This window comes from Cryptomeria japonica, chromosome 10 (assembly GCF_030272615.1).
Source record: "Cryptomeria japonica chromosome 10, Sugi_1.0, whole genome shotgun sequence".
Taxonomy (NCBI): domain Eukaryota; kingdom Viridiplantae; phylum Streptophyta; class Pinopsida; order Cupressales; family Cupressaceae; genus Cryptomeria; species Cryptomeria japonica.
In genome coordinates, this window is record NC_081414.1 from 285,658,115 (window position 1) to 285,683,217 (window position 25,103).

Below are 25,103 nucleotides of genomic sequence, written 5' to 3' on the forward strand. Positions count from 1 at the left end.
CTTGAGGAATTTGGTCCTTCTGGAGTTGCAAAATCTAAACCTTCTTTTCATGCATCTACATCATCTACTGGCAATAGTGATTGGAAAGCCTTATATGCTAAGGAACTGAAGGAAATGAAGAAAGAAGATGAAGAGTTCGAGCAACTTGAAGCCCTCTTTTCTAGAAGAGTACCTAAAGGTCCGAGAGGAAGTAAGTATGAAGGAAAATTACTTTTTAAATGTTTCACATGTAACAAGATAGGTCATTTTGCATCTAGATGTCTTGAAAGGAATTCAAGATTTGAGAAAGAGATAGAAGATCTTTTAGGACTAACCATGACTATCATAACAAGCATAAGTACAAGAGGAACAAAGACAAATCATGCTACTATGCAGATGAGGAAGGTATGACTGATTCTAATGATGAACCGACACAAGCTGGTAGATCTAATAATGGAAAGGAATGGATATTCTTGGCTATAAAGGAAGATGATCTGGTACCTAAAGAAAAGGCCCTTGTTGCTAAAGTTGAAGACAAAGATGAATGAGTGATAGACAGCAGATATTCACATCATATAACTGGAGATAAAAGGAGTTTTCTATCTTTGCAAGAATTTGATGGCGGTATGGTTAGATTTGGAGATGACAAAGCATGCATGATCAAGGGAAAAGGAGCTATATCATTGGATGGTAAGCATAATATTGATAATGTTTATTATGTTTAAGGTTTAAGGCATAATCTTTTGAGTGTAGGATGGTTGGTGGATAAGGGATTTCAGTTACAATTCAAGGATGGAAAATGCAAGATTATCAATAGATCTAGATTGGAGATTGCAACTGGTACTCAGACTAAAGGTAACATATTTTATTTGACCTCCTGTGAGAAGACATGTTTGATTACACAAATTGATGAGTGTTGGATATGGCATAAGAGGTTGTGTCATGTGAATTTTGATTGCATTGTAAAGATTAGTTCTACTAAGGTAGCTAAAGATATACCTAAGATTGTGAAGCCCTATAATCTGGTATGTAAGGAATGTCAAAAGGGAAAGCAACTCAAAACTTATTTTAAGAGTATACAAGATAGATCTAATGATGTTCTTGATCTTATTCATACCGATTTTGTGGTCCTCCTAGAATCAAGAGTTTTTTAGGTTGATAGATATTTTTATGCTAATCATTGATGACTATTATAGAATGATGTGGGTTACTTCTCTAAGGGAGAAATCTGAAGAATTCAAAAAGTTTAAAATCTTTAAAGATAAATTTGAGACAGAGATAGGATTGAAGATTAAATACTTAAGGTCTGATCAGGGTGGATAATTCACATCCAGTGAATTTAACAGTTATTGTTAGAATAATGGGATAAGCAGACAACTATCTCCACCTCAGACACCTCAACATAATGGAGTTGTGGAAAGGAAGAACATAACTATCTTGGATGCAGCTAGAACTATGATGATGGAAAATAATCTGCCTCATATCTATTGGAGAGAAGCAATGAGAATGACAGGTGTACACATTCAACAAATTTCATATCAAAGGAGACACCGGTAAGACACCTTATGAGTTATGGTTTGGTCATACACCTCCAGTTAAGTATTTCAAAATCTTTGGTAGTAAATGCTATATCAAAAGAGATGATTCCATTGGAAAGTTTGATCCTATATGTGATGAAGGGACATTTGTGATCATATCCAAAGGTCATTACATCATCAATATTCTCATCAACCATTGTAGATCCGAGGTATATCTCCTAGCATTTGCTTCAAAATTTACATTATTCAATTCAAGGTTAATTCCTAAATCGGGGATCGAACTAAGATAAACTTATATCTCCAACCTTTTTCCTCTTTTTTTGTGTGCAAAGAATTGACTCGGGACCAAGGAAACACACCTTCCATATCTTGGAAATTCTTCCTAAGATTCTGACAATGAATCTAGAGCATCTCCCTGATCCAAAGTAAATTCTACCCGTCTACCTCAAAGTTACAGGAACAAGACAACCTACCTTCCTTGTCTTGAAAAATAGTCCTGAACCTTCAGGAATTAGTTTTGATTCTCTTGTTCTACTCAGATCCCTATGAGTGGCTCTATCTTATACCTATAGTAGTTTGTTATTTCTATTTCATCTTAATTTTCCATTGTTTAATCCCAAATCATATTATTCAAATCCAAATTTCAACAAAATGGGGGTGGCAAAAAAAACAAGTGAATCTAATTAGAATTTTATCCCTTTTTCTAATTAATTGTGGCTAGATCTATTAGATTAGCCACTCTTTTAATGTATTGGTTCCTTAGGTGATATTGGTGGTTTTATTATGGTAAAACCCTAATTTTACAACCAACACAAGATTAAATTTATTTTGAGGAGAAATGTATCATTGTGGTTTGAGTATCTCTTTGCATACTCACTAATGTACATTCATAGTTTATATGTAGTTTTTAATAGTTGAACTATTGATCCAAATGTAAAATCTAAATATACAGATCTTGGGTTGATATTTCCAGCCTATTACTAGCTCTTAATCTTGACTTCCTTAGAGCTTTATGGAGAGGCTCTATGTTTTTTTCTAAAGGATAATATATTTTTGTAAGATTAGTTATTTTGACAATGAACTTAATGCAATAATTTTTTTCCAAAGATTTGATAATTATATTTTTTATCTATTTGTTAATTGTTATATATGTATTATTTTTTAATGATTATTGTATTGCAAGCTTCTAAGTTCTGCTTGAGTTTTAAAGATGGTTTTTTTTAATGTCATCATTTTCCATACATTATTTTATTTTTATAGTATCTTCCATTTTCCTCACATTAGGATAGATTAGGTACAACCTTTGAAATTTGGAGATCAAGTTAGGGTTATTCTAGTAGGTTAATTAATTTACTAGGCACCCTTAGAATAGCATGGATTATTGATTAATTTTGGTGGCTTACTCTAGAAGGCTGATTAAAAGTGGGAGGAAATCATAGGGCTCCCTGGGGAGTTATGTAACCTCGTCACTTGATGTATGTCAATACTAAAATAGGAAAGGTTGATAGGAACTAAGATAATGCACCCACCCAATCCTAAAGCTATCTTCCCTTTAGGCTAGCTATATCTTTGGCTATAGAACATCCAACCTTAAAAAAGTGGTAGGCCTACTTCTTCCAGTTAGATCGAACCCCTACCATTCTATAGGTGAACATTTTGTCTGTCTATTGAGGAGTGATCTGATCCAATCAGGTGCTCTGCCCCATCCATCGAGGTCCCTCCCATCTAATTCACTCTGCCCATGAGGCGTAGTCACATCCCAAACCAACCAATAATTTTATATTGTTATGGTCATGTATGGTACATTGATGTAGACCATTACCAAAGACCAAAACTAGAGTTTCCATTAAAATCAATATATTCTTCTTTTCTCTTAATCCGATGTATTAAATTTTGATTGTAATCAAAATAATCAAGATGGTAAGTTTTATTTAAGTAATAATTATAGTGATAATTGTCCATCTTACATGTTAATCCCATCTAAATTATATCCTAAATTTTAGCCTTCGTAGAAAAGCCGTGCCTTTTTTAATTCAATTCTCTTTTTGTTTACCATCAAACCAAAATAATTCAATTTGTTATGATCATTGACTCATTGAAACAATATAACAATAATAACATTAAAATCAAGATTCTTAGGTCTTGTAATGTATAGTCTACATTTAATTTTCACTTATTTTTATGTTTAAGTCATTTTTAGCTATCTCCTTTTTATTGTTTCCTTTGTAGCAGCTATTAATAGGGAATCTTATTGCATATGTTTGGCGAATCATTGCTAAATTATATCAATCTATCATTTAGTCTCTAGAGAGATGATATAAAATAATTTATTAAGATTTTTTATGACTAAGTTATTTCAATCTTGTAAATTATGCATGGCCATTTTATTTAATCAATAACAATATATTTCACATAATGCAATCTAGTTTGATTTAGAGACATGTTATGATTCTAAGAAATCAAGTTTTATGTTTCTTGATGGGTCCTTCTACATGCTAAAGGTGATCTCTAACCTAAACAATGAGTTTTATTATGTCCTGACTAAGATCTAAAAGTGAATAACATTAGAAACTAAAATTATAGATACAAGAAAAATGAAAAGAATTGAGAAAAGAAAGAGTGGATAATCGTGATAAATCATTTCATCCATGTGATTCAAGTATCTCTACTACAATTATAGACATATCTCAAGTATTAGAGTTATATTTTGATTGAGAGTGGAGATAAATTTATCAAATTATAGATGCGTATCTTGTTGTGGAGAAATATCTAAGCATGTGTTCAAGAAAAACTTTTTAAATATTTGTGTAAGTCACTTTTCTACAATTGATATCTACAAACATAAAGAAAAAGTAAACCAATCATTTACATTTATGATCTAATTAAACAAACTAATTCAACCTTCTTTTAAATCTTCTTAATCAAGTTTAGTATAGTTATGAAGAATGAAAGGTATAGTTATTGTACTATCTAAAAAAATAAAATTACAATAGATTTTATGATTTGAAAAATAAATAATATACCATTGGTAAATTTACTAAAAATATTGAATAAGACACTATCATACATTGATAACATCTATACATAACTAAAATTAATAATTAATTTGGCTTCCCCTCTTAATAAAATGTGGCTGTATGTATTTATTCATAAGAAAACGTTTTTCGCTTTAATTACTCATCGTAAATGAGAAAACAAAAGGCGACGAAGAATACCTTAAAATCAATTATTAAATATAATTATAAAAGAGGACGCCAAAGCTTGATGTATCCTTTATTAAAACAAAGCTTGAAAGGACAACAGCTAAAAACTAAGACAATTCTGGAATAAATGAACTATGGCAATGGTGGTGATCGTCACCCGAATGTTTTAAGTATTTGATATTTTCAATGCATCCATAGTAATATCAACACAAATCATTGCACTATGATTACTTAGTAACTAACGAGATTCTTACCCCGAATATTTTATAATCTATACTCTCCAGATATATCGGCAATCTTGGCTGCTTACGCTATTCAGCCTGCAATACAGGTACACATTTCTTCGAATATGCCCAGATGCTGTGTCTCATTTGAACGAGGCATCCATTTGTCTCAATAATTCAGAATTTTCCAAAAATATTTCTGTAATTCAAGCGCTTAAAATATTATTCAGAGTCTCCTCAAGATGCCCTTTCTAGTGCGTCCCGAAGTATCCTATATATGCTTTTGTTTTATACTGTGCTAAAGGCCTTATATAAAGCAGCATCACGAATTCTACTCACCAATTCTTACTATTATTGCTGATCTATACTTGCAATTTCTTCTTAATTATAATTTTTCCTGGGGTCAGACAGCAAATGGATCGTACTCTAAACAAAAAGCCCATTGCGGTTATGGTACCGTTTCCTGCACAAGGCCACATAAATCCCATGTTTCAGCTGGCGAAGAAGCTTGCAGTCGATGAAGGATTTGCTATTATGTTTGTTAACACTGACTATCAACACCAACGCATGGTTGCAGCTAATAATAACCAGAAGTCGGGCTTAGTGAGAGAGGCCAAAGAAATCGGTATTCGCTTACTGTCAATCTCTGATGGACTAGATCCCCATGAAAGCCGAAATCAGTTTACGAAGATGGTGTCTTCAATGGAGAACACCTGTAGGCCTTTACTTCGTAAACTGATTGATGAGATCCAGGAGGAGGAGAGAGTGGTCGTAACCTGCTTGATTGTAGACTTACTTTTGGTCTATTGGGTATTAGAAGCAACCAAGCACTTGGATGTATCAAGAGGTGTCTTTTGGGCAGGGCTCACTGCAACATACTCTACCTTCTATCATGCTCCAACTCTTATCTCTTCCGGAATAATAACTTCCAAGGGTAAGAAACGAATGATTTCGTGTATCATATTGTAGTCTTTTTGAAAGGAATATATTCTTTAACCTTTTAGTTTCTGATTTTATGGTCGCAGGTATACCTAGAGAACATCGTATGGTCGAATACGTCCCCTCAGCGCCCCCAATCTATTCTACACAGTTTACCTGGCTAATTCCAGGAAGCGAAGATCAGGAGTTCCTTTTTCTGACGAGTCTTAGATGTATTCGAAGTGCAAAAGGGCTATTCCTTTTTACCAATACTTTGTATGAATTGGAAATTCCAATTCACAATTCCTTTGCAAAAGAAGACCAAGTATATTCCATAGGTCCCTTAATTCCTTCGCACTTTCTTGACGCCCAACCTGAAAGGACAAAGGGCGAAATAAGCACAAGCTTCTGGACAGAGGAAATGGAGTCCCTATCGTGGCTGGACGAACAGCTTCCAAAGTCTGTGATATATGTGGCATTCGGAAGCATAGCTATTTTGAACCAAAAACAGCTGGAGGAATTTGCTCTTGGGTTAGAGGCAACTCAGAGACCATTTCTGTGGGTTTTACGCTGCGATCTACTGAATGGAGAGCCTGCAGTGCTGCCTTCAGGATTCGTGGAACGCACCAAACATCTTGGCTGCTTTGTATCGTGGTCACCACAGCTGGCAGTCTTATCCCATCCTTCTGTCGCCTGCTTCGTCACGCAATGCGGATGGAATTCAACTCTTGAGAGCATCACCATGGGTGTTCCAATGATCTGCTGGCCTTATTTTGCCGACCAGTTTCTAGACAGCTCCTTTGTTGTAGATGAGTGGAGAGTCGGGCTGGCTTTGAATGTAAACAATGAAGGGATTATAGATAAGCGTGAGGTTCAGGAGACAGTCGAGAGGTTGTTAGATAGTAAAGAAGGTGTTGAAATAAGGGAAAAAATGAGTAGGCTGAAGAATATGGCAAGGACTGCAGTGAAAGAAGGGGGGTCGTCCTATATCAATTTCAGAAAGTTCGTAAACGCCATGAAAAACAATTGACTACATTGTTTACCGTCAAAGATTTCGCAACAGTAGAGTGTTTTAAGTGCTCAGTAGATAAATCGGGTTATAATAATAATTAAACTATGATATGAATTGGTGCTTATCCATCATAATATAATTAATTGTTGAAGAAATTAGCAAAGACACAAATTGCAGATTGTTTTTAACACATGAAAAAACTTTTATTCATTTAAGAGATTACAAGAACTTTTTGATCCCTATCATCAAAGATCAACTGATCAAATGATCAGGAATAAAGAATGAATTACAATTTACCTATCTATATAGAGGTCTTCGACAATTCGAAAGATACGTAAAAATAAAAGAAATGACGTACATATTCATGCAACACTTCAAATATCTTCTTTCTACAAATTCTATTTTTAACATCATGAGAAAAACTAATGATGTTCTTCTCATGGAAAGTGGGAGAAATTAAGTATTCCAATAATTGTTTTAATAATTAGAACACGCCGAACATGACTGCGCATCATGGTTGTTCTCTACTTACCGTGCATTTGAATATATATATTTTCTTTATTTTTGCAAGGCTTATGGGTTTTGTGAGGTGATGGAATGGTGAGAGATCTCTTTGATTCTTCTGTCTTGTTCTTTATGATAGTCATGACTGTTTAAAAATATTTATGTAATCTTTTTTAACATCTTGATTAATATACTTTTATTCCTTTTACCTGAAATACATATCAGTTAATTATGTACAAGACTCCTATTTGTTTAGCATAAAATCTTTTTGCTTATAGATATGTAAGCAAAGAAAATTTGTCTTCACTAAGAACTTATCACTCTCCCTAATCTATGTTGTCTACTATTTAGTTCAAAATTGTTCTTAGCTTTAAACAATAAGTCTATGTTAAATATTAATTGCAAGGATAGGCTCATTATGATAATGTAATGGAAAATAAACATATAATTAAATAAATAAAGCAATACATTATAAGAATTTTTAAAAATATGTAGGATTAGATTGAAAAAATTATTTAGAAATTAAATGTATAAATTTTAATGAAATATAATATTTCGTCTAAATTTGATGATGGAGATTTTACTAGATGTTAGAAATTTATTTGCCAATGCTCTAGAACTTTAGAGTTAATTTTGGTGAAGATCTTAAACTTTACAAACCAATTGTTTAACATTTTAGGCTACTTGAGTGATAAACAAAAGTACTATGCAACTATAGATTTGAATATATTACTAACACATTTTATTTGGTACAATGTTATAGAGTAGAAAATGTTAACTTTTATTTCTAGTGACTATCTTTGCATTAAGGTCATTTGGTATTTTCAAACACTTTTTATTTAATCTATCAGATTGTGAGGTTTAAGTTCTAGATGGTTAGGCAAGAGACCATCTTTACAATTTTAACTAGAAGGTTCAAAAACAACAATTAACCATCTGATAGACCTCATATTATGTGCTCTAATGATTTTTTGTTTTACTTGTAAGTTAAACTCTAGATTTGATCAATAGGAATACCCTATGTTTACTTAGATGATCTTCAAACAAATGAGTTGATATACATAAATAAAAATACAAAGCACACAAATAAACATTACATGCACTAAGGAAAATCATAAAAATTAATGGGTTAGTAAAAAAAAATAGGATAACTACTTGAAAAATTTAGCATTTTAAGGATTAAATAGAAGATTGCAATGGTAATCTAGGTCAAGTCATCACCCATGCATCTAATCCTATAGACAAATCATAAATTTTAGGATTAGGACTAGATATTGAGGGATCCTATTAGCATAGTTTTATATATTACATTATTTAATTGACATCATATTGTGATGCAATTAGTGGCGGTTATGCAATTAGAAATTGCATTCATGGACTATATATTTAGGATTTATGTTCACGATTTGTGAAGATTAAAATTATTTTCCCTTTTCTTGATTTTGATATTTGAGCAGGTGATGAGAAAGATATGATGTTGTTCATCCATGTGAAGGGAGAACCATTTTAGGTGAGTTAGAAGATGAATGTGAGTATTTCTACTATAAGTAGATGCAACAATTAGAATTTATGAATTCTTCAATAGCTTTCATCAATGTATCTGCAAGTAATAATACTTCTTGATGCATGATTCTATGACATAAAACAAAGAGGTTTGTGTGTGCTATTATTGTGAGAGACAAAGGAAAATAAAGTTAGATATTTATTGTCTATAGTGGTAAAATATGCTATTAATTTGAAAAAAATTAAAGAAACGTGTAACATATTTGAGAGACAATCCATGGTATTTTAGATGGTAAACATATTTCCCAGCATAGAAGAGTCAATCAATGGTGAAGAGAATGATGAGATCCTGAATGTGGATGAAAAATAGAACCCACACGGCCTTTGACCTCCACTACATGGATATGATGGTCTAAATTAAGGAATGCATATGCATCTAGTAGATCCTTAGCCAAATTAATCAAAGTAACTCGACACATGGATCTTGTAAGATCCTCCAAGTTAGCAAACAAAGGAATGCCTAATACACCACAAGGATAATCTAAGATGCTACCAAGATGTGTTGTAAATGAAGATCTAGAATGTGGATGACTCATCAAATAATGGCCCACTTGATCACTAGATATCAAGGTGGCCATAGTTGTGATGTCACCAACTCTATCAATGGCTCCTCAAAGTTTGGTAGAAAGGACAACCTCATCTACTGCAAGAGCTAGTGAAGGGGTGATAGCTAGTGCCCTCTAACCAATAAGGGCCCTATATGCTATAATCTCTTGACCTGATCAATGATAAGTGTCCCTAGAGGTAACCCTACAATGACCTTGACCAAAATATGGTGGAAAATCATAATAGTTTACGTTGCATTTCAAATGAACCTCAACATATAACTGCTATGAAAAATAAAGTGGCATTGTGTCATTATTTGGATAAAGAACATGTCCTGCAAGGAAGTGTGGGTATATCAAAGAAGCCATTGCAACATCCTCACATCTTATAACCTGATATATTTTCATGATATTCTTACCCACATATGATGGAAAGTAGTTCTCTTTTTGGGTTTCCTTAGGGACTAAACCCTAAACCTCAATAACGAACAAACCTCGCCAAAATTCTTGGAGCATCCTGGCAAGAATAACAACTATAGACTTGACAGAATAGGCACTAGTGTCTTGAATATAATCTCTAATAGTCACAAGGCTATCTATTATTTTATGACAAGTGTTCTTATAAACACTTGTATTTCTACTAATAGCTATTGATGCTCTATTTTTTCAATCTCAAGGCTAGTTCATGCAAAATGTCCTTGAGGTAGAATTGCCTCATCTACCATAATGTATAGATAGGTACACCTAAAGGACAATTTAATGTCAAGCCTTATATTTCTTTATTTAAATATAAAATTGAAAGACAAGTATTGGATACATTCAATTTAAATATACTATTTAAAAATGTATTAATTCCATAAAAAATTTCTAAATACACTTAAATAAATCAATAAAATATAATTATCTTCAATCATAAATTTGCATCAGCTTCATACTATTATAGATAAAAAATTCATACATCACACATGTACATAACTATTCCTTCAAAGTTAATTTATGATTAGAAAATTTATGATCTTGTATGTAATTAATTTTAATGAGGTAAGAAAATCTCACTTGTACATGTTCATGTGCACTAAAAGCTAGTGAACTATCATGAGATGTCTTAGTGCTATGAACTCATGAGATGGACACTTGATACTTGTGTAATTTTCATCTATATAAATCATAAAGTGTGCAACTTTTTACTAGATACAACATACGAACATAAAAACCTTAACAAGATCTATAAATAACAATGCGCAATTAAAAATCATGCATTTGAGTACATTAATATAGTTAAAGTATAAATAGGTCAAATCAAAACCATAGGTTTCTGATGAGCCTTATTTTTGGTCTTTTTATATGAACTCTTATGTTTAATTATGGCTTTTATTTCATGGTTCAGACATTATGGCTATGTTAGATATAAGTCTTTTGATCCTGACTTATGACCTTTGTTATTAACTAGACATCCTTATAAATGTTATAAGAAATCTATATTAATAATGCATAAATGATGGGATTGAATGTTGTTTTAAGGTAATATTATGCATATGTATGTTGTGCACATTAACCTTAGTGTATCAGCTAATGAAGGGAAACTAAGTTGGCAAGAAGACATATGTTGTTATTTCATAGAGTCGCAGTCACACTTGGATAGAGATTTGTTGAACTTGTCAAAGTCGGTAACTAATGCCATAATGAAGACTCCTAGTTATGGTCAAGGTAGTTGTTTGCTTCAAACATGTGTTCCATAGTTGAGGACATCTAGATAAAACATTGTCCTATCTTTGTGGGGAAGAATAAGTCTTGAGATGACTCATCTCTTTGTGTGTTTATTTCAAAGAAGAGTTGTCCTCCTAGCTTATTGGGAGTGGATCGGCTCAATAATGAGTTAGTTGTAAGAGTCTCTTAAAAATCCATAGATTGGCTTTGTATAGGAATAATGATGGAGTATCTTATGCAAATTATCTTTCAGAACTTAGTGTGCTGTATTTTTTTACAATTTGAATAAAAGAAGATTCTATTTATGTCATCAGTGTCGTTATGAATTAAATATGTCAATGATGCTATTGTAGTTTTTAGGTCTAGTTAAGTTCTTGTAAGATCATCCAAGGGGGCCCACTTGGGGATTATTCCATCACTGATGTATTGTTAAGTAGGCTCGTTTATGGGTGGCTGCAAGAAGTTGAGTCCCACTTTTGGGCAAAAAGTGGAAATGTTTTCTCTGTTTTTCAAATTTTTCGTCGATTGATGTCAAAAATTGATGCACTTAGAGATTGAATCTGAAAAAACTTTAGTAATAGAAAATGTAGTGCTCAGAGTCTACTTTTAAAATATGTAATTTATTTTAATACCCACATGCTATAAATCCCTTTTTAGTAGGCATGTTTAAAAACCAATTTTTCAAAATGCCTGTTTTAGGACCATACCACACATGTGTACGACCACCCTTTTTTGATGCAAATAAATGAATTTTTGCAAATCCTTCTAGGAAATGACACCTAAGACACCAAATATTGATTAGAATATTTTTTCTTATTTTTTTATTGAATATATTTTTTTTTATTAATTTTTAACTGACAATAAAGTATATTTTCAAAACATCAGGTGTACAACCACCATAATTTGATGAAAATTTCATATTTTTCAATTTTATTTTTAATATTAAAAAGAACTGTATGTAGATTGATGTCATATAATTTATTTTTTTTAAATCCTAAAAACAAAAAAGTTATTAAAATTTTAGTGAACCTTGGTATTTTAGGTTTAGGTTCCACTTTTTATTAATAAATAATACAAAAATAGTAAAAGTAATCTTATCACTATGGAATTTACATTTCTGAAATCAAGATATTGAAAACTCTAATGGGTTTTCATTTCGTCAAAAAATTCAATCAGAAAGGCTCTCAAAAAATTAGGCCAAGGTAGAAATCTGATGTCGTTTTACCTTAGTCATTTTTTTGGAGGTCCAAGCATAGGCTTGGTGGGACCAAGCCTATCCCGAAGCAAAAAACAAAGCTAAGGGTTGTTTCCTGCCCCTAATTTTAACAAACAGGCGCCTATTTTTTAAATTCAAAAAATGGCCGCCCGTTTCGCTTTGTACCATTGAAAGAGAAACAGGCACCCATTTCTGAAAAGATCCATTGGGCCAAAATCTAGCCCACAAGCACAAATCCCAATGATTGAATGATTTTTCAATCATTGTCTGATAGGTAGGATCTACAAAGAGAATGTTTTGATTAATCATTCTCTTTGTTTGTCTTATTGTCGATTTGGTAAGGAGATCGATTCAAATTCAAATTTTGGTGTAGCCATGGGATCAAATCAATGCAGGAAGAGGCAAAGGAAGGTTCTGACAACTGAGGAGATTGCAGCAAATAGGGAGAAGAAGGCAATGCATCAAGAAGAGAGAAGATCAAGAATGAGACAAGGAGCTTCAAGTTCCACAATCATTTTAGAAGAGGAGAACATCAATGAGACCATAAATGCTGACGAAGGAAACATAATAGAACCATTTAATTCAAGTGCATCTTCTAATCCATTATTGGATACATGTATGTCTTCATAGCCCTATGTTTTTTCTCATGAAGAAATTGGTGATCTAGTAGAAGCAGGTTACTTATTAAATGAAATTCTAATTGAAAATTAAATCCCAAATGAAATCAGAACTCAAGTTGAAACTAAAATTGAAATCCAAATTGAAACCCCAAATGAAACTAGCTCTCAACTTGAAACTGAAATTGAAACCGAATTTGAAACTCCAAATGAAATTGAAAATCCACCTGCAACTAAAACCAATAATGTGTATGTAGACATGGAAACACCAATTGAAAATGAAACATGTTTGAATGATAATCAAATGAATGAAAATTTTGAAATTAAAAGTGATGTACTAGACAACCTTCCTAGCTTGGTTTCATGGAGACAGATTAGGACACATGCAAATAGATTGTTTAGACATTTTTTTTATAATAAGAAATTTGGGTTTCAATATCAATTAATGGTACAACTAATTAAAATGAATAAAACACGAAAAGTGATGAAGAAGTTAGGCTTTTATGTCAAACCCAAGAAGAAGGATGAGTCTTTAAAATAAGTTGTATCGACTGTTGCTAGCGCCTTTGATACAATTGGAAAGAAAAGTCTTTCTAAAGATAAAAATGCAGCACGATGGGCAATAACAACAACTTTAGTAAGCCTAACAACTTCTAATAAAAGAATGATGAGTAACATAAGTGGATATCTTAATAGTCATCGCAAAACTTTGTCAAGAGCTGTAAAAAGAAGAGTTAATTTTGAAAGTGATCTAGCAAACAAATTGTGGACTTTTAGTGGTAGACTACCAAAGTCTGATATGAAACTTACTGCCGAAGTCAAAAATTTGATCGAAAAATTCTGGCACGATAATACGAGAGTATCACCTAATGTTAGAGATGTTCTTAAATTAAGAGTTGGGTCAAAAATTCGTGATCCACATCCAAAACACCTATTGGACATGACTCAAACTGAATTGTATAAAAAACTTTTGGATGATAAGGTGTTGACTATTAGCATTTGTCAAAGGTCTTTTGAAAAGTGTAAACCTTGGTATGTTCGAATTAACAAGGAAAGAGTCACATGTTGTTGTAAAACTCATGTTCAATTTCGCTACCATTATGATGTATTTTGATATATACGTGTTACCATGCATAGTAATGGAATTTTCCAAGAATGTGGTATAAATATACCACTTGAAACTATAAAGGAGTTTATTTCAAGTTTGTTTTGCAACCCACTAAATGAACAAAATTTTCTTTTCAATGCATGTGTTTCTGGTGTATGTGATATATGTGGCAATCTTGCATTGTTGGATGAATGTTTGCATGAAAATATTTCAAATGATTTTGGACAACAATTAGTTGATGTTAAAAGATTTAAAACTATTGAGTATCCACTGAAGGATGGAAAGGTTAGAATATGATGTGATCTAAACACTGAAAAAGTTAGTGTTCATGCATTTATGAATGAATTCAAGAGTAACATTGTACCTAAATATGTTAAACACACTCAAAATGCTAGATGGCTCGATGGTCAATTTCGAATATGTAAGGATACATTTCCTGTTGGTAGTATACTTTCAGTTGTTGACTTTGCAGAGAACTACATGCTTGCACCACAAGATGAGGTCCAATCACAATACTACAATTCAGTGCAAGTATCGATTTTTGTCCATATTTTCTATAGGCATGCACCTGATAGTACAGAAGAGGATAGCAAAATTTTGAGAGAGTACCATTTCTATATGAGTGATAATAAATTACACTCATCTGAGTTTGTCCAGTATTGCTTCAAGACCTTTTTTCAGAATTTGAGGGAGAGAGAAATTTAGATAACACAACATATAATATGGTCTGATAATTGCATAGGGCAATTCAAGAATGCTAGAATGTTTTATTGGTTGAGTAGGATTCATAAGAAAACTAATATCGAACACATGTAGAGTTATTTTGAGGCTGGACACGGGAAAGGAGAACATGATGGTGTTGGTGCATGTGTTAAGAGAGCCCTTTGCAGAGAGTGACTCAAATTAGAGAAAAAGGATAAATTTAAAAATGCAAGTGCAATTGTGGATTAGTGTAGTACAAATTTATCCACAGGATCAAGTCAGAACTCTACAATTAGACATTTCTTCTGGCTAGTTAAAGAGGAGAATATCCTTCCAAGATATGATTGTGATACAATCAATGGGTCAACTAGATGGCATTCATTTAAGAGTTCTATTTCTAACACTTGGACTATATGGACTAGAGAGCTTGCATGCTTTTGTCAATTTTGTGTTGCGGGTGAATGGGAAGAATGCAAGAATACGGAATGGGTCGAAGAATGACAACACAAATCCTTAACACCTACTGAGACACAATATGAAGATGTTAGAAGAAATGAAAACCCTGATCATGCATTTGCATAAGAATATTATGATCATGTTTTAGACCTCATACAACCTAGTAATTTAATTCAATTTCTTGTTTATAACTTTAAATTATATATTTTTATGTATTGTCATATAATTTATGATTACATATTTGAATTATAAATTCTAACAAGTTTTATTTCTACATGTACTTAAATTTGTTTTCTAGGACATGTGTATGTTGTTGTTGCACCTGAAGATAATGATGAGTAGGTTGAGTATTGACTAGCTAGATGTGTAGAACCTAAGAAAAAGTTGATATGTGATCAAGTAGATGATGATGGTTTTCAGTATCTAGTTGGGTCTGTTGTGGTAGTTGGTACATGGCTACACAAATACTTAACAAGAAGGAATGGCTTACTAGCTTATGAAGACTACCAATCAGAAAAGAAGATTATACACTATTCTCATTTGGTGGTGGCAACAAACATCAAATTAGAAAGATACAAAGGTAGACCTGCTAATAAGGTATTGTGGACACTTTCAGTAGAAGAGCATGAGGCAATCATAGATGCATTGCAGAAGAGAGAGGATGCAAATGGTACATTAGGTTCAATCAAATTTATATGCATGTAAGTTTGTGTTACTTGTGTGAACTCTTTTATATTTAATCATGATAATTGTTTTTATTTGTCCCTTTAACATTGTATTTGTCTACATTTGATACAATTTTGGTTTCATAAACAACATTGTATTAGTTATCTTCTTCTTAATGTTATTTTGTGCACATTGTAATTGTGTTACAATTGAATTCTAATTTTTTATGATATATTTATTTTATCGTAATCTCTTCATAGATTAATTGTAAGTTCAAAGATAGAATTATGTCTTAAATATGACAACTCTATATTTATCATTGTATGACAAATCTATATTTATAGTGTGATTTTTTATTTTAGTACCATTCTATCCATGCTTTTCATACCACTACTATCCACACTTATAAACCTTCAATACACTAGTAAAGTAGTGTGGTCAACTTAAGAGGAAAGTCGATACTAAGTTTGTAGCTCTTACTCTATTACACATTTTGCATTCGAGGTTGTTACACACTCCTTGCCCAATGGCTTTTTTATAGCTATATAAATGAATTATATTATGGAAAAGGAGGTCACAATGTTCACCTAACATCTTTCAATGTAATTATTCCATATAGCAGGGCTTCCCTTACTTATTCCAACCCTTCAAAATGTCAAAAGAAATATGCATATCAAAAAGAAATTGACAAGAAAGAATCTATGTGTACTTCCTTTCAAATAATTGAATAATGTTCTTCAAAGCTTCCTAATAATTTGGTTAGCCTTAGTTCCATCAATCTATTGCATTCCTGTATGAGATTAATTTATAATTAATAATCCTTTTATAATTTTCATATCAAATTTATATGCATGTAAGTTTGTGTTACTTGTGTGAACTCTTTTATATTTAATCATGATAATTGTTTTTCTTTCTCCCTTTAACATTGTATTTGTCTACATTTGATACAATTTTGGTTTCATAAACAATGTTGTATTAGTTATCTTCTTCTTAATGTTATTTTGTGCACATTGTAATTGTGTTACAATTGAATTCTATTTTTTTATGATATATTTATTTTATCGTAATATTTTCATAGATTAATTGTAAGTTCTTGATTTTATTATTATTTTAAGAATAGGATGTTATTGTAAATTGGGATAATTATTTTATTGAATTATAAACTGTTGCACTATAAGATGATCAATCACAATGTTAAAATATAAACTCATAAATAGATCACATAACAAGTCATAAATAAAAAGTCCTATATACAATCACATAACAATTCCTGATGACATAATAACAAGTCTTGAAAAAATAATAATAAAGAAATGACATTGAAATAAGTCCAAATAACATGATAACAAAACAACATCACATATATAATCACTAGAGTGCACCAAATCACATAACACGACCCAATATCATAATAGCAAGGAAATGACATAATAAAAAGTCCTATATATAATCACATAACAACAAGTCCTATATATAATCACATAATAACAAGTCCCAGGATAACATAACAAGTGTCATCATAAGAAGTCCATAATACAATAACATGACATGATCTAAAATATATAATCTAAGAACTCACGTGCATCTCATCTACAGTCCTCTTCACTCCATGTGAAGGTGGCTAAGATGAATGATCCTGCTGCACGTGGTCCTGAGATGCACCATCCTGTGTCTGTGCAGTATTAGTGTCTCCACCCTCTTGTGCAGTATCAATGACTCCACCCTCCTATGTAGTATCAGTGTCTGCACCCTCCTGTACATTATTAAAATATTTTACATGAGAAGAAGATTTAACATGAGAAGAAGTTACTTGCATAATTTACTTATAAAGTAATTAAATACTAAAAATTTAAAATAAATTACCATACGACCATTCTCTACAATGCCCTCACTGGTACGTGGAGGTCCACTATCATGAACAAGAAAAGTGGTCGTAGTCAAGTCCTGCAAAAAAAGCATTGTACATCAATTTTGATAATCCCTATAAAAGCCAAGTACACAGTATAAACAAATTAGAGATTATTTTTCTAATCATCACCTCAAATGACAATGTCGATGGTTGCATCTGGCTCAATCCCATAGCCATACCAATACTGGTAGTGGTATCGACCTGAACAACATATATAAAGCATGAATCAAACTTGTATATATGCATAAATTATAAAGTATATATATAGACTACAATATTATCACAGAAAACCATACATGTGATGCAAGAAAAGTAACTGATGGTCAAAGGCGTACATGTGATGCACCATCAAACAATCTAGAAGCCTACAATTGCAAAAAAAAATGAACATGAATCAAAGTTGTACATAAATTAGTAAGCATATAAACACTTCAAATTAATGGATGAAAAACATACTAGTGGTATATGAGGTTGAGCCTCAGTGTTCCACGGGTCATGTGAAGAACTACCCACCCCAGTGCTACACGAAGCACCCTACAAAATTGAAAAAACATATCATACACATCATTACATTAAAAAATTTATTGTTTGTTTTAAATGTACATATCAATACAATTGTAGAAACCTAGAAATGGTCAACGCTTGTGGAATCATACTTTAACATTTGCGCATTGCCTTATTTTAGGGTTTTTGCGTCGCATTAACATTTCTTCTATGATTCGCACTTGGTCTTTATCATTTGCGAGCATCGAGTCATTCTTCTGCATTCTTCAGTTGTCTCACTCTCAAATTTGGTCTTGTCGACAACAATCTTCAGTCATCATTTTGGTCAAACTTATCCTATTGCATCAATGTGCATGCTTATTTGTCATCATTTTGGACATCGTCAATCCTAATTAGGGTTTTATCCTCTTTTCAATCTTGTTGTTTTGCAATTGATTTTTCATTGATCATTATCCTCTTTTCAATCTTGTCATTTTGCGATCGATTTGTCATCGATCGTCGATCGTTGTCCTCTTTTCAATTTTGTCATTTTGCGATCGATTTGTCATCGATCATCGTCTTTCTCAATCATGTCAATTTGGATCAATTTAGTCATTATTTCTCGACGCATTTATCAATCAAATCATTTATCAAGTTAGAATCATGATCAAATCGAATCGACATCAAATCAATCTTACATCAAGACCTAATTGTCGTCCTTGCATTCCTAATTTATCTTCTAGGGTTTCATGATTTATTCATTTAACCTTGTTTGTCATTTTCTCTCCATTTTCTCTTTAGGATAAATGATTTATTTATTTATCCTAAGTCTCCTTGTCACAATTAAATGTCTATTTAATTGGCTAATTAATCTCCTCTCTTTGTGTGAATTAATTGACAAATGAAAAGTTGTTAATTAATTCACTTAAATCCTAATTTCCTCATTTTCTCATTTACCTAATTTTCATCATTTCTAATTCCTAATTTCCACCTATTTTCTAATTTCCTAATTTCAATTTCCACCTAATTATTTTCTCTCTAGTTTCTCCCTATTTTTGTGCTTCGGTGGAAGCATGAATTTCTCATGCGTCATACTTTTGGCATAGCAAGATGTCATAAGATTATAGTTTTCTAATCTTTGCATTGGCAATATGTCATAATTCATGACATAGAAGGTGTCATAACCTTCTTCTTTCCACTCAATTGTGCCATTTTTGAAATCAATTGCCTCTAATATCAATTTCATGCTAATCTTGTCTTTTCTCCAATTTATCTATAAATTGGATGAATTTCTTCAATCAAGAACCCTGCTACCTGGTCGAATCAATCACGCTTCTAGTATTCTTGCGCTACTTGTCAATCTTGCTTTCATATTAGGTTTATGCACTTGAAGGTGAGATCAACAAACAAAAGCTATTTGAAGAAGAAAGAAGGACAATGGAGCCACATGAAGGAGACATTCAGATCTGCATTTGGTTTGCTTAGTGTTTAATCTTGAATGTTTTGCTTTTCATGTCTTTATTGAGTGTGTTTAGGATTGATCATTGCATTGAGCTTTCGTGATTGAGCTAGATTAGTATTGATTTGCTTGTGATGATTTCTGATTTCCTAGCTACATTTCTTGGTGAACTCAACATGAATCTAACCATCTAACCATGTCTTGAGTGCCTTTTGAGTTGATTTGAAGGTCAAAAACCCAAGAAACAGGGTAATGCAGGCCTTTTTGGGAACTTTTGTGCCTATGTAGGAGCAATATATGCTTGTGTCAAGCATTTTGTGCCTATGTTGAAGACTTTTGCGCCTGTGTCAAAGGGATCTGTGCCTGTGTTGGAGTTTTCTGCGCCTATGTTGCATCATTCTGCACCTGTGTCAAGCATTTTGTGCCTGTGTAAGTCCAGAAACAGAGGTAAAAAGGCAGTGTTTTTACTTGCAAATTGGTTTGTTTGGCATTCTGTTTCTGCTTTTTGGTTTTATGGTACTGATTCTTTATGCAGAACCTTGGCATTACGCATGACAAAGACAACAAATGAAACTACTAACATGTTTTATGCAAGTTCGATAGTCAAAGACTAAACATATCAAACTTCTGACTTAGGTTTTGCAAGTTGCCTTGGATTACAACTAAACTTTGTGTTTGCAATTAATGTTTAGGCACCTAGTTTGATTTCTAAATAGGATGGAATGAATGTATGTTTGCTATGATTGTTGAGTTTGACATTGGAGTAGGAGAGTATGCTCTCATCCTTCTTAGGGTGATCAGAAGTCCAGATCTTCGATACCATGCTCATTGTTTTGCTTGTGTGTCACCTTTAGAGGGCCTGCCTTCCCGACCATTTTCTTTTGCAAGCAAGTGACAATTGTGAGAAGGGAACAACCCAAAGTGAGTATGGCTAGAATACCTTGGCATTCTAACTCACTATAAATAAATACCTGATGAGTGAAAGCTTTGAAGGAAGCGTTACGTGGGAATTGTAGTTACTTGGGAAGTGATGACCCTTGGACTCTTTCTCATATCAACATCTAAGTAGGGCCTCAAGGTCTAAATTGTGCTTGCGCGACTACATTTGTTTGGTATCTTGGTGGGCTTAATGTCTCAATCACGCTTGCGTGATACCAAGGAGTAACGCTTAACAGAAATCCTTACTAAACACCTTGTATTTAGAGGCCAAAAACCCTTCTAGTTGCTTGAGAAGGACAAGTTTGGATACTTGGAAGAGATACTATGTTCGCCATGGGGAGATTTCCATGGGGACTGATGCTTGGCTGCCCTAAGAAGTGAGTGTCGTGGAGGGGAGCCTGTGCGGTCAAGCATCTATGTATTCTCCTTGAATCCCATAATGAGTCTACCTCTCAAGCACCTAATGTCCTTGCCTACCATAAGAAATGTGTCAACGAGCATGATTGTCTTGAGTCTAAGTTAAAATATCTTGTCTTCTTTGCTTGTCAAAAGTTGAGTTGTGTCTCAAACAAGACAAATTGATTCAAAACAAGGTTAAACACAAGAACATTTCATCCAACAAAATTCAAAAACACCTTCAAACATGGTTGTTAAACATTTTTCAAAATCTTGTCTCAACATTCATGTCACTTAGATTTAGGTTCATCCTAGGTTTGCATTTTGCAAATTCATTGTCAATTACCAAGGTTAGGTTTCACCTAGGTCATAATCCTTTGCATATAAATAAGGGTCATCCATTTGCATGTGTCCTATGGCATTAGAGTAATACCATTTCATAATTCAACCTTAGGTTTTGCCTTAGGTTGACATTGTCATACATTTGCATTTGCATCTTTGTCCTCATAACATTAGGTCACATTTGCATACCCTAGGTCTCTTCATCAAGCTTAGGTCATTATCATATCATATTAGGGTCATTTGCATAGTAATTGTCCCTTTGCATATAGTGTCAAAACTAGGTTTTGTCATACTTGAGTAATCCAAATCTTTGATAAACCCTAAGTCATTGTTAGGAAGTCTAGACCTTATCAAACTTTTGTCTTTTTGTCATCAATGTCATTTGGTCAAACCTAGCTTAGTATCCAAGCATATAGGGGAGACATTGTCATTTTGTCCTTTTGTCACTTGGTCCTTTTGTCCTTTGAGGTCTAGACATCATTTCAATTTCCTAAGGGTCTCATTTCTTAGAATTACATTCATGAGTTTGTCAAAATGTTGGAAAAACAACCAAAAACATAGGTTGCATTCTTGCCATAGATTGCATTTTCACCTATTTAGTTTGCATTTAGTTGCATATCATATATTATCCTTGAAAAATTCCAAAAAAAATAAAACATTGCATAGTGACATGTCTATTGAAACAAGGTTCCAAGCACCAATGATGCAACAAAGTTTGACGTATCAACCGATAATGCAATCGAATTTTAATCCAAGGCAATCACAATTATATCCAACCTCAACAACAAGGCAATATCAATCAAACTCTTTATGATGAAACAAGTCTCCAAATACAAAAACTAGAGGAGAAACTAGCTCAAGAAAATGAGATTTTGGAACAAAGAGTGAAAAACATTGAGAAGAATAGATCACAAATGTCCAAAATGTTTCAAAAATTTCTAGGTCGAAATCCAAAGATTGAGCCAATTGATGTAAGATCTCTTCTTGAACGATCAGACATACCAGCTTTCCTCTCCCAAATAGAGATGATGAAACAATTTCAAAAAAGGAAGACAACATCAATTTCAACATTATGTGCCTCCACAACAAGAACAAGAAGGTGTTTACTATCAATCAGATTTTCAACCAATACAACCAATGGTTCAACCAATTGTTCAACATATACAACCAATACAACCAATGGTCCAATTTCAACAATATGTCCAACCAACTATACAATGTCCACAAATGGTTCAACCAATGGTGGAATATCAATGTCAACAACCACAACCAAACATTCAAAAACAAAGGTTGCAGCACACACCAACCCAAGTTTCAAACATGTCAAAACAATTGAACCAAGTCCAATATCAAAACATGACATTAGATCAGAACCAACTCCTTGCCAAACAAGTTCAAATTCTAGATACAACTATGTCAAAACCTCAAAAGAAAGGTGGCTTTATTGCAATGATCTTAAGGAAATTACCAAGTGAGTTCTTTGAGGAAGATCAAGATAATATAATTATGTCTAGCAATGCCTCATCTCCCCGCAAACAAATTGACTCTCCAATGGCATCTATCCCTACACCTTTAGAAGTTTCACAAGAACCTTCTATATTGTCCTCATCAAACAATACACCCAAGGATGCAATTATCCAAGGGCTATCCATAATTGATTTCCATGATAATCCAATTCATGATGCACATCCTTGTCATGTTTCAGAAATACAAGACCCAATGCCACCATGCACTTTATTGCCATTACCTTTTTTAGAGGACCCCATTCAAAGTCCCTCTTCCTCATGTTCAAGCATTGATTCCTTGCCAGAATCCATCACAAATGTTCAAAGTGCATTTCCTTCATGCCAAAACATTGATCCCTTGCCAAAATCCCCCATGCATATCCAAAGTCCAACCCCATGTCAAGAGGATAATTTAGAGCATGAAGAAACGTGTCTTAAAAAAGATCAAGATCAAGATCCTGAAACCTTATCATCCCATCCAATTGTTGACCAGGACCCCATGTTCCCAGATGCTCACGATGATTCCCCTATTCTTGTCCATCCTATCCAAAGTCCTATTGACACTCCATTCCCCGAGCAACATCAAGATATCCCAGTTCATCCAATCCCAAATGATCCCCTTCCATTTCATGAACACAATGTCCTTTCAAATCCCATTGGCATTCCACTTCCTGAGAAAGATCAATATATCCCTTCCATCCTTTCCGATGATCCCATTAAAAGTCCAGAGCAAAGCAACTTTAAAGAGGATTCCAATGATTTTCCTCCTTGTCAAGATCAAATTATTCCTTCAGATACTCCACAAGATCCACTTGTTCCTCCATCTCCTTGTCTTAATGCTCCATATACACTCCAAGAGCACATTTCTTTTGATGATCCCATTATTTCTCCCATTCCATCCCTTGAAGAGCCTATCATTGAACCATGTACACTACACACTCCTAGTCCCTCTCATGATCCTAATTCCCCTCATGATTCTAACGTGTCAGTGCAAGATGTTCATGAACCCTCGACATGCATAATGGGTTCTTCCACTTTGGTGCAATCGGATCCACTTCATGATCTCATTATTTCTCTCATATCATATCCACCTCATAATGGACTCGCGTCTTCTTCCCAAAGAAAAGAGTATCATACAAGTCAAGATATTCATAAAGGCAAAGGGGTAGACCTTCATGAGAAAGAACCCCTCCATATCAAATAATATCTTAAGGCTCATGTCTACACAACTCACTCTCAAGACGTTGGTATCCCTCCATCAAAATCAAAACATACACCTTCCCATCATACCTTCCATCCATCTTAGGTCCTTATATCCCTTCATCCTCTATGCAAGATTAGCAAAGGCACACATCCTTGAGTAAATTTCATCCATCCAAAAGAAATCCATTTCATTCATATCCATCCATGCATTCCTTTCCCCCTCCAAGCAATTTGGATGCCAAGTGTAAACATCATAAGTCTAGCAATCCACATGTATTCAAGGATCAACATGTCCAATATAATCAACATGTCATAAAAAAGAACAAATTGATCTATAAAGAAAAAGAAATATCCAAAAGGCCACAAAGGCCCACTGAGAAAAATAAAGCAAAGTCAAAATATATATGGGTTCCTAAACCCCTTGTGCAAGCAATGCACTCCAAGGAACCACAAAAGCATGAAAAATCAAAAACCATGTGGATCCCTAAGAAGCTCCTTGAAGCACAAAATCCTAAGGAAACATCCAACTTGGCATCCAAAATTGCTATTCCTCCATCCAAACCTTCCAAATTTGTTCCTCCTTCACTTCCTTCTTCCATTTTGGGTCCTTATGTCCCAAAATCCCAAGCTATTCCTCCATCCAAATCTCACAATCTGAGATACATCTTTCCTCCATCAGTCCATCACCCCTCAAGGTGTGTGCCAATGTCAATCTTGCCAACATTTCTATCCACTCAAGCACAGTTCTTCCAATACCTTATCCATTATCCAATGCATATTTTCCATCCTTCCATCCCTCTGGTCCAATCCTTTGTATAAATCCTTGCCTTAGTTTCATCTTATTTTCCATGTCCTTATCCTACCAACGTCTTTGAGCATACTTTTAAAGGTCATGGTCCATTTTTTTCA

General features: G+C 33.4%; 1 protein-coding gene across 1 annotated transcript; it reads left to right on the top strand.

Moving 5' to 3' along the window:
• The first annotated feature begins 5,358 nt into the window (after positions 1 to 5,358).
• LOC131055546 (UDP-glycosyltransferase 85A5-like) lies at positions 5,359 to 6,892 on the top strand. Its single transcript, XM_057990013.2, has 2 exons — positions 5,359 to 5,878; positions 5,970 to 6,892. The coding sequence occupies exons 1-2, from the start codon at positions 5,359 to 5,361 to the stop codon at positions 6,890 to 6,892; spliced, it is 1,443 nt and encodes a 480-aa protein (XP_057845996.2).
• Positions 6,893 to 25,103: the final 18,211 nt, after the last annotated feature.

Excerpts from the sequence above, each read along its gene's own strand:
- LOC131055546 (XM_057990013.2), top strand. The coding sequence starts at position 5,359 with ATGGATCGTACTCTAAACAAAAAGCCCATTGCGGTTATGGTACCGTTT. Across the intron at positions 5,879-5,969 it reads CGGAATAATAACTTCCAAGG|GTATACCTAGAGAACATCGT; the intron begins GTAAGAAACGAA and ends TTATGGTCGCAG.